Source organism: Populus trichocarpa, chromosome 1, assembly GCF_000002775.5.
Source record: "Populus trichocarpa isolate Nisqually-1 chromosome 1, P.trichocarpa_v4.1, whole genome shotgun sequence".
NCBI classification, from domain to species: domain Eukaryota; kingdom Viridiplantae; phylum Streptophyta; class Magnoliopsida; order Malpighiales; family Salicaceae; genus Populus; species Populus trichocarpa.
In genome coordinates this window covers 19,674,404-19,686,056 of record NC_037285.2, presented here as the reverse complement: position 1 = coordinate 19,686,056, position 11,653 = coordinate 19,674,404, and the positions used below count along the sequence as shown (strand labels likewise).

General features: G+C 32.6%; 1 protein-coding gene across 1 annotated transcript; it reads left to right on the top strand.

Moving 5' to 3' along the window:
- Positions 1–301: 301 nt before the first annotated feature.
- On the top strand, positions 302–5,494 carry LOC18094848 (polygalacturonase). Its single transcript, XM_052454716.1, has 9 exons — positions 302–337; positions 706–831; positions 1,429–1,557; positions 1,722–1,745; positions 2,055–2,262; positions 2,334–2,415; positions 2,761–2,977; positions 3,075–3,277; positions 5,338–5,494. The coding sequence occupies exons 1-9, from the start codon at positions 302–304 to the stop codon at positions 5,492–5,494; spliced, it is 1,182 nt and encodes a 393-aa protein (XP_052310676.1).
- Positions 5,495–11,653: the final 6,159 nt, after the last annotated feature.

Genomic DNA, 11,653 nt, shown 5'->3' with positions numbered 1-11,653 from the left:
ATGAGACGGTAATTAGGTAGACAAAATGTAGAACAAATCATGGGGCCCCTGAGAAACCAATTTTTCTTTTTCTGTTTTGGTAAGTTACAAATTAATTATCTAAGGTCCATATTTGTAGGAAAGGAAGAAAAAGGATTGTTTTATATTTTTTATTTGGATAACTTACCTGGCCATCCTAAGAGTTTACACTAATTTTATTAGCCAATATATTGTTTTGATACAGAAACTAAATAAATTTGTTTGATTATATATAAAATTTTAAATCAACAAACTGAATACAATCATATAGTACAAAGAAATAATGGAGATGAATATAATTTCGTTTATCGAGGCTAAGGTTTTCAGATTGGATCATGAAATGGTCATATATATATATATTCAGATTGATGCATTCACAAGCTAATTTCCTTGAAAGGCTTATCAAAGTTCTATATAAGAGAACAGGGAGGATTCCTTTATCATATTGCCGGTCCCATACCTCATTTGGTCCACACGCTATGGTAAAGATGAACAAATTCAATAATGCATGCCTTTTCATTCTGTGTTTTTTTGGCCTGAGAAAAACTTGGATGATTTTGCTTTGCAATGATATTTATCTAGATCTTATTGCATTTCCACCAACAAGTGTAGTAGCATAAGATGCCATATTTTAATGTGTTGAACCTCATGAAAGTCCATATTAATTAATATTTGGTCGATTTGCAGGATCTATTTGCTATAATAATATCTATCACTGCTCTGATATCCATCTTGCAAATTAGCGTTAATGCTGAATTTAATGTCATAAATTATGGAGCTTCTGGGAATGGGATCAGTACTGACGACTCCTTGGTAAAAAGTTTTTGTTGAGGGATTTAATCGTTTTTATTTTTCTTTGTTATTTTCTTGGTTTTTATTTTTATTTTTTTAACCAAGTATTCTATTTTTATTTGATCTAGGCATTCTCAAGGACATGGAACGATACGTGTAATGCACCTGGCACTTCTACGATGATCATACCGAAAGGAATGACATTTTCCTGAACCCTTTGACCTTCAACGGTCCATGCAAGGCTAACAAAATCAGTGTTATGGTAAGAGAAGTTAAAGGAGAGAGTTGGCTTGATTGTGTGCTCTTTTCCTTAATCATAAAAGGTCAAATTTTATTAATAGCATGATTTAAACCGGGTAAAAAAAAAACTTAATATGTAAAAATTGATTCGAAAATACTTTTATTCATAAACTGAAAAAATAAAAGGAATTAATGGTTGAATGTCTTGGCCATAATGTAGCCCAAGATTTCTATCATTGCATGATGAATTATGTGACTTCGCTCTTCTTCTACTTCTTCGTAAAATAGAAAGACCTCGACTTGTTAATTTGTTCATTCATTTTAATTTTCTTGCAGTTATATGGCCGTGTTATTGCGCCTGATGGTCCAAATAATTAGAAAGAAAGGGATTTGTCAACATGGCTACGCTTTAAGGACATAGCTTGGCTAACAGTAAGTGGATCTGGGCTCATGGATGGACGTGGTAAAGGCTGGTGGGATGCCTCCTGCCGATACCGCCATGGAAAGGTACGTAGACTGGACTGGTGGTTCATAAGAGATACACTGTAACTAGCATGCAAACTAGCTTTATTTATGGACACCAGGCTTTCACTGCTTCATTTATTAATTTCTGATTTCTATGTTGCCCTTAAAAGTCTTAACAATTACTGTGTTCGAATTTTTCTGAACAGGGATGTTTCATTCTTATGCCCACTGTAAGTAATGCTTTTCGATCTTGTAGTTAAGTATGGATGCTGGAAATTAAAACATTGTGTTAAAGGCGAAGGAAAATGTAGTTGGGACAAATATGGTATTTGCTTTCGATACATTTTTTTTGAAATCTTTACAGAAAACTTCTACTGTCTGAAAAAACTGTGTGATGTACATAATAAAAATATTAGTTAATTGCTCTTGATCTACACAAGTATATGTCGAAGAACTACACAAGCCCAGAAAAGAAGAAAAGAGAGAAATTGATGAACTTTAGAATCTTAAAGCGTATAATACATACAATGATTTTGTAGGCTGTAAGATTCGAAGGATGTGAACATTTGCTTGTGGACCACATCAACATTGTAAACAGTCCACAAATTCATATCACTCTCCTGGGAAGCCGAAATGCAGAGTTGAGATTCTTAGACATACAGTCTCCTGAAAGCAGCCCTAACACCGACGGAATTCACATTTCATCCTCTAACGATGTTACGATCCACGACTCAATTATTGGTTCTGGTAATTAATAGTTAATTTAGATTTTGTATGTATGTAATCAAAAGTGCTGATCATGCATGTCAACATAACAGGTGATGATTGCATCTCCATTGGAGATTACACTTCCAACATTACTATTCTTGATGTTTCTTGTGGCCCTGGTCATGGTATTAGGTAAGTACTTGTCTTTAGTTCTTCATTAAATTACTACATCTATATATTTTCAGTTTTTTATTTCTGCTAATTTATGATCTTTTTATACATAAAATATGGAGAATGTCATTGCCCGTTTTCAAACAAATTCAAAAAATATTCTTTAAAACAAAAGGAAAAAAAAACGAATGGGATCAAGTGGATAGTTTTCTCCAAGACATCATCCCATGAATTGTAGAATAACTAAATTGCATGAGATCACTTTTCAAATGGGATCTGTTCATAGGATAATATTTTTTAGAAAAAAACTCCGAACGCGATTATCAGCAGTAACCTCAGTATTTTTGTTGCTCAACTTCGAAACAGCATTGGGAGTTTTGGTGGGGGTGGAAATGAGGTGGAGGTGGAGGGCATATTTGTAAGTCGCGCTAACTTCAGTGGTACAACCAATGGAGCTCGGATCAAAACATGGCAGGGGGCTAGAGGTAATGTCAGAGACGTCCATTTCTCTGATTTAATCTTCACAGCAGTGGAAAATCCAATTATCATCGATGAGCACTATGGTGATCCGCAAGAAAAAAATGTAAGCCAAGTTTAATGATATGATGTTGGATTAGAATAAACATTACAATCTGGTTTCTGAAATAAATGGTGTTTTCTCTGATTTATGATTGTGAAAGCAAACCGGGGTGCACATAAGCGATGTGAGCTATTCTAGGGCACAAGGCACGGCGAAGACAGCAGTGGCTATCAACTTCAATTGTAGCAGTAGCGTTGCTTGCACCAACATCACGTTAGACAATATTCAGTTGAAATCATCTATTCGAGGACAACAACTCTCTTCTTTCTGTATCAATGCTCATGGTATCACTAAAGGGATTGTGTACCCTAAGTCCTGTCTTAATTCCATGAAATATCAACGTGCATGAAGCCCGATTAAGTTATCTTTTATTGCAATATTGATATTCGATTGGTGCAAGTATTATAAAAAATTAATACTGTGCAATGAACTATTGCATTATTTAAAGTAGTCATACATATTTCTTATTGTCTCACCCAACATTGCAGCAACCTGTTCTCTTTCTTAAAAAAAAAAAAAAAAAAAGGTTTTTTTGTTGTTGTGAGGGAGAAGGTCTTATGTTATGAAAAGAAGTCACCTCCTAGTATTATGATCGCTAAAAAACCATAACTGGTTTACAGAGTTCTAAGGTAAAGGACTGGTTATGCTAGAGAGAAGATGTTATTACTCAAAAGCATCATAGTTAAGATAAGTTGCATTGCTAATTGTCCTTCATTTTTAATGGTCTATTGTGCCTAATACCACTAGGTGGATGTGCGAGCTTGAGTCTATTCATTCTAAAGTTCAAGTCATCTTTGACACTCTTAATTGTTTGGTGAATTGACATATCTACAATCATTTACTCTTGATCACAACCTGTGACTATTAATAATCCATCAAGCTATGCAAGTGAATAATTGGATAGGCTTTTATTGGGCTAATTGAACCCAACCTAAATCCTAAGAGGCGTTGTCTTTAAACATTTTGTTTATGCAATAGTGGCCTATAGATAATGCTTGTTCAAATTCATTTATCCTATAGTACTAAGGTTCACTCATAATATTTTTGTTAAATGAGGTTTTTGTGCCCTAGTTCAAATATCCAAGCAGTAACTATCATGGGTTGATTTATTTGGAGGTTGAATCTAGTGACACAAATACTTTGGACTTACTATGAAAAATTAGTACCCCTAATAGACACTTAAATTTCATTGATGTATATTAGACTTAAAGGCTTAAAATTTTGAAAGAAAAACATGTTTTGAAAACAAAAAAGACATGGGCGTACTCCTTTTCAACATCTAAGATAGTAGCTTATTATGAGTCGATTAATCTCAAACACTAAAAGTGAATAACAAAACATTTTTTATGTGCTTTTAAAAAAGAAAAGTTTATGAAAGGGTTTATGGAATGTCAGCTCGTAAGGGTTTTTTAATGTGGGTCGAACCCTCAGTGAATTTTATAAATAAGTTATTAAATAAAATGCAAATATATATATATATATAAGTGTGACCATTATCCTTTTTTGAAAAAGCAAACTTTCACATAAATAACATAAAGGAATGGTCAGGAACATCAAACATGAACAAGATGCAAACGTTAAAGGATTTGACCTAGAAACATAAAAATCAAAAGGATTTGAAAATACATTGAACACATTCATAATGAACGGTCATCCACAAAACAAATTCAAGTATTCACATACATACGCAATCAATCTCAAAGTTTATACAAACCCAATGATTTCATCACAAAAATCAAAATAATCATTCATCAAATGTTTAGCATTTGAAATGGACCTTTTAAAGTTGATGAGCTAGAATAGATTAGGCGGAAACAGTAGGTGGAAATGGCAAAAAGAATGTTGGAAAAGTTGGTAGTGGTGGCTCGAATTTCATCATGCCATTTGGCTACACCATGCGGAGAAAAGGCAGTGGCCTAATCCATAGAAAGCACCACTTTTTTTCTTTTTCTAGTGGTAGTGTAGATATTGGTCATCACCATTTAGAGGAGTATATTAGTGGTCAAAAAGTTTCAGTCTTTTTTTCCTTTGATAGTGTTTATTTTGAATAACTTGGCTTCCAACTCATCATTCAGCTTATTGGTGGCAGGATGTGGCACGTGGACCACTCTATAGGCTGCACCATTCCTTGGTTTTCCTTCTAGTGGTGGTGATGTAAGCCACCACCAGTGGTGGAGCGAGTTTTGGTGGCTTGAGGTTTCAGTTGTATGTTGTTCCCTTCTTTTATTTACTATTGTTTTGTTTTTTTTTATTTTTCTCTCTTGGTTTCTATATGATTTGGTAAAGGATATAGGTGGCAAAAATGTTTTGTTTTTTTATTTTTCTCTCTTGGTTTCTATATGATTTATGGTCGCCATGAGTAGCGATGCTGCTAGGGATGTTGTGAAGGAGCTTATGGTGGTTGGTGAGGGATATGGGTGGCAAAAATCCAATGAGGTAGGTAAGGATATGGTTACGGTTCTTGGTTATGTTTTGGGTTTTGGTGGAAATGAAGATGAGTTCATTTTTGCTCTTAAATGATGGATATGTTTTCAAGTGGAGAGGATGATTGTAATGTCCAAAAATTCTAGGACTAAAAACATAAATTTTGAAATTACCAAGAGTTTCTTTCTCCCCAACCACTGTAACTTGGTCAAATGGCCTTATTATGGCTATGCATTTCCTTTTTCTTTTTCTTCATATAATCTGTCATAATTCATTTTTAGGTTATTCCCCAAAATTTATCCTTTTTTCTTTTAAAATAAATAATAAATAATAACAACAAAAAAACTGGTATTTTGAAGAAAACAAGTTAAGGAGGATCCCAAATATACAGAAAAAATCAAGTTGAAATTTCATGATAAATTAGGAGCCTAATCATACCCTTTTATACCAAAAATGGAAAAACAATGCGGATTCTAAATCAAATTAAATGATTTTAGAATGAATTTGCATAAAAATTAAGCATAGGGACATAATTAGATTCTAATATGTCAATTTGATTTAATCATGGGCCAAATTGAGAATTTAATTGTGTTTAAGAATTGATTTGGTTCCAATTAAAGGATTTAATTAGGTACAAGGACATAATTATACTTTAAATTTGTCAAATTAATTTTATTAGGCGTTTAAGTGGTGAAAAATAAAGATTAGGAGCCTAATTTAGGCTTAATTAAGAAGATTGGAATTTTAGAGAACCTAATTTAATCTTTACAAAGTTAATTGGTTCAAATCAGGGGTAAAATTGTAAGAAAATTAAAATTTTGGGATCAATTAAGGATTAAATTGAAACAATTCACAGCCAAAAATCATTTTACAAAAGGCGTCAAACTATAGGAACCTAATTGGTTGAAATCATGGGTGAAATTGAAGAGAATTAAAAATTTAATGGTTAATTAAGGGTCATTGTGCATAAATCCAAGACCAAGGACCAAAAGAAAAAAATCATTGAAATCCGAGACTGAAATTGAAGTTCTTCAGGGGGAAAATTGCATTAAATTGAAAGTTTGAAGCCAATTAAGGGTGTAATTGAGAGAAATCACAAATCAAATAACTAAATTGAACTTTACCAAAATGACATCTTTTTTGTTACTATTCATTTTCTTCTTCAATTTTCACCTGAAAAGACTGGCTCTACTTTTCAGAGGCATTTAATGCTTCATCTCTCCACCAAATTTGACATAACTTACATGAAAATGATCACCTTACATCTCACTACACCCCGGTATAGTTCTTTCTGACCAATTGACACCATAATAGTTGTGGCGCTGGCCTAAAGAGGCCAACTCAGGCGGTCTTCAACTACCAAATTTGACAATTTATAATGTCCACTTTAAACTAACAATTGAGATCCTTTAGGGCTAAATCAAGAGTCATGATTTGGCACCATTAAACCTAAAATATTCCTCTCCCGCCCCCTATAAATAAGGGTGGATTTCATGTCCTGAGTATGAAGAAAATCGGGTGCAAAGTTGACAAAAAATCAATCTCCCTCCCTAATTTTTTTTTCTTTCTGCCGCCAGTTCTCTCTCTTCCCTCTCTCTCCACCGTGATCTTTGGCCACCAATAATCTCACCACCAGCTTATCTACCACCAGCTCCACCACGAGCCACCAGCGGGCCACCCTTACGTCAAGAATTGCTTCTGTAAACTTCATCTCTCCAACACAAATCTCTCTTCCCTCCTGTTTTTGCACCGCCACACCTTACACTAACAGCGCCTCCAGCCTTGCATCGATGTTCCAACACGATCAGCCATCACCGCTGCATAAGATAGCCTACTCCACTTCTTCTTCTTCTTCTTCTTCTTCTTCTTCCCTGATTCGCCTAATAACTACATGCAATTTTGCATACAGTAAAAATAGTTAACAAGGTCGTTGGGCTGGGCTAGCAACCCTGTGGTATGGACCCGTTTTGGCCTAGCTCATATGTCTGGGCTGGGTCCAGCCCACCCAAAAAAAAAGATGGGTTTGTTGGGTCACCAATCAGCCCAACCCGACTAAGTCAGGTTAGACCTGTTTTAGCCCAGCCCGGATGGCTAGGCCGGGTCCAGCCCAATTTATATTTAATAATATAATAAAAATAAAAATTATATATATATATATATATATCCAAAAAAATTCCAAGGGTCATTTCAAAATATTTGTGATTTTCTCGCATGTTTTTCCAACAATTTTGCATAATATTGGGTTGTAGACTTATATTGTAAGATACAAATCCAGTATTAAAAATATTTGCTTTCCTCTTAAATTTTAAAAAAAAAGCAAAAAATCAAAAAAAAAATTCATTTCAAAAAAAAAATTTTGTTTTCGTGCATACGGCAAAATCCTAAAAGTTTTCCAAGCATATTTTTTAAAAGATAAAAATCGCAACATTTTCAGCATGCTTTCTAAAAAAATTGGATATCGTAACCAGTTTATATACAATATCAAAAAAACTTTCACCTATCATTTTGTTCACTTTATATATAAAGTTTTAGGGTTTAGCTGTAAACTTTAATACTTGAAGGTGTAAAATATACAATAAAGTATATTACTAGATATTAAAGATGTAAAAATAAAAAAAATAATGCAATGCTAAAATTTAGACTTTAAAGTGGTTAGGATTTAATTCAATAAAGTAGACTCTCTCAAGAAGAGAGATCTGCCTTAGACCTTAGAAAAAAAACCTACGAATAGAAACTTGACTTAGAAAAACAATCAAGCAACAATGCAGCTTACATCAGGTAGGGTGCACTAGGGGTGATGCAGCTTCCCCTAGTACAACCAGTCTCTTACCAAGACTCTCGCAGACCATAAGTTTTCTAGTAACCATAATATTAGGTGGTGACTCCTGAACTTTAATCATAATTTTATGATTAAACCAAAAACTCTTTCCTTTTCCAATACCTCTTAGAAGGTTAGTGCGTCATTCGACGTCGCTCTGAGAATAATCCATCATCACAACACGATTTAGTTTCAAAACATATTTTCATGATATTTACATGGGTGATTCATATCAATATATTACTCTTTTTTATTGGCCAATTTAGCCAAATTATGCCCATAAAAATCAAGCTTTTTCTTTTGCTCCCACACAACCAAATCATCATAATTCATTTATTATACCCTTATTCAAGCATAATTCAACTCAATATTCTAACAATTAAACCAAATTAAATTCATCCCTCGTATAGCAAGTCTTGGCCAAAAACCATCACTTAGGTGCCCTAGAGTTTTTTTCTTTTTATTAATTTTTCTTCTATATCTTATTTCAAGCACCAATAACTCAAATACAACCAAAGAATTTAACAAACTTCCTCCCCCCACATTTTTCTACTCTAGCTAAAATTTCCAACCATGATGAGGGGATGGACTTTTCTTTCAGTTTTGTGCAATTATCACTCTAGCCAAAATCTTTATTCCTTCTCTTTTTTCCCCTATTTAACATGTATCAAGTGTTAAACAAACAATTTCAAACATTCCTTCATAAACCCTAACTTTATATAAACATTTCATTAAAGTGTATAGATCCACAACAAAACTAAATCAAATCATGTATAGTGTGTTTCTTACCTCCTAATCACCGAGAAATGAGAAGAAACAAACCAAGAACCATGCTTTTTCCTCACTTCTTCTCTTCTCCTCCCAAAACCATCCCTCTATACCCAACAAATCCTAGAAAATCTTCAATTTCTCTAACTCCAATCTTCTTTTAAATCCTTTTGATTCCTAAAACTAACCCTCTTTGATGTAATTTTCCAAGATTTAATAAGGTTTAACCAAGAAAACCTTAAACCCCCCCCCCCTCCATTTCTTATTTAAAGTTGCCAACCAATAATAAGAGGAAGGGCATTTATAGTCAATTTTGTTTGCTATTTACAATTTGACCTCATTTGCCTTTATATTTTTATTTTGTCCCCACAAGATTCTCTCTTTCTACTAACTTAGTGTTATTTATCCTTCCTCTTATTGAATTTAACCCTCTTTATATATTTTATTATTTATTTTAAAATTAACTCTTGCATTACCAGATTAAATTTTCAATATTTCACTAATAACGTGAATTCTTTTAACCAGGGATTTACACATCGGACATTCCATCTTACCTCATTTTTGAAATAATGTACACAAGAGTTTTAAATCTTTAAGAACTTATTTTATTCTATATAATATTTCTTTATTTATCTCCTAATTAACCCATTTCATTCCTCGGTTAAGACTTAATTTTTTTTAATACTGAGACTGGGGTTTATAATAAGGGTTCCATTTCATTTCTTTATCTTTTTCTCTTTCTTTTTCTTTCTTTAGCCCTATGGTGGCTATGGTTTCCTATACTCTTCCTCTCTTTCTTCTTTAAATTCCTATTTTTATATTCACTATTCACTTTGATTTATAACCCTTTACATAGGAATATTTTTATTTTTTATCCCTTATCCCAAACATATTATGAGAATATCTCTATTGTATATTTTTTTGGTACTTCATTCCTCTTGTTTTGCTCTTATGCCAACTTGTCCATTTTGTCCACTTTCTAGTTGGATTCTTACGCGTAAAAGCTCCTCTCCGAAGAGGTTGAGGCTCCCTATTTTGATTCTTATATTTTTCTTTTTGTTTCAAAACACAACTCTAAAATTAATTCGATAAGAAAAATAATCAAGAATTACAAAATGGATGTGTTAAAGGCCAAAATGCATACAAAGTATATTTTTAAATTTTGGTATTTTTTTTAAAAGACATTGAAAATTAAAAAAAATGGGAGAAAATGCGTTGAAAACATATTTTTGACTTTTTTATTTTATCAAGAAGATATCAACAAGAGAAAAATAGTAAAAAATCACAAAATAGATGTCTGTATGGCTAAAATGCATTGAAAACACTTTTTTTAAAATTTTTGTTCTTTTTTATTTTTGGAAAATATTTTTAGAATTAAGGGTCAAAAATTGAGTTATGACACTTATTGTTTATTTCATTGCATTACATCATATCAAATATAAACATTCACAAGTTTAGGATTTACACCTCTAATCACCTACCAGGTCTATGACACATCGCACGAGACAAGACCTAAATAAAGTACCAATCCAAAACCCTGATGGGACATAAAGCATACCAAGGATCTAAAAGTCAAGTGTGAATCACACCTCTTTAGGTCCAGGTGTATCATTTGACTTGTTGCTTCACAAATTCGAAAAGAGGTGACTCAACATCCAAGAAGTCTCGTTGACCTAACTAGCCTAAAAACCACTAGTCTCTAAATTAAACCAAAAGTGTCTATATAGTTCAATAAGGTAACACCCTAGGTAGAAGGATTGATTCACCTGAAGACATATGTCTAAACAAACATGCCCTAACCTCAAGCTACTTCACTTACCCTCTATAATGTCGGTATCAAATATTACATGTTCAAATGTCTTCTTGTCATAACTATACCCACAAAATTATATTAGAGTATGTCCATATTTAGTGGATGACCAATATGACATTGACATGATCAAATAATTGATGTTTTTTCTCAAGTGCAGGAGTGTCAAAGTAATAAATAACACGACAAAATCAGGATCGATCCATATGGAGATTAAGGATACAAAATCATAAATAATAAAAGAAACAAAGTTAAAGAGATCTAAAAAATGTGATATTAATGTAAAGATTTAACAGACACAACACAATAGCCAATGTCAAAGGATCCACTAATAGTATTTTAAATAAGTATAGTCAAAACTCTTTTTCTTACTCAATTGGAAACCACACATAATGAAGGTTCTAAATGAATGATTTATCATTAATGGCTCATTTGAATTTATTAACATGATCATATTAATTATCTTTAATTACCTTATTTGAGTAATGTCAACACTTGTAAATGTTGTCAATTATTTATGATGTTATCTTATGTCAACAACAAATCAAAATCTTTTCATAGCATAGATGCCAATATACCATGTGATAGGCTATGAAATAATCAAGTATTTATTAGGCCAAGGATTGTACACTACGAATCAAGATTCACCACTTAACAATGAGGATATTACGATTTATTAAGATAAAAATTACAACACATGTTAATAACAAATTTTCTTGAATTTAAACATTAAAGACCATGATGAATTGGTACTATGTTTATTCTTACACCATTAGTGTAACCTTTTAATCTTGGCAAAAATAAACTTAACTAAACATTAAAAAAAACATAAATAAACAAAATAAAAATATAGCTATGA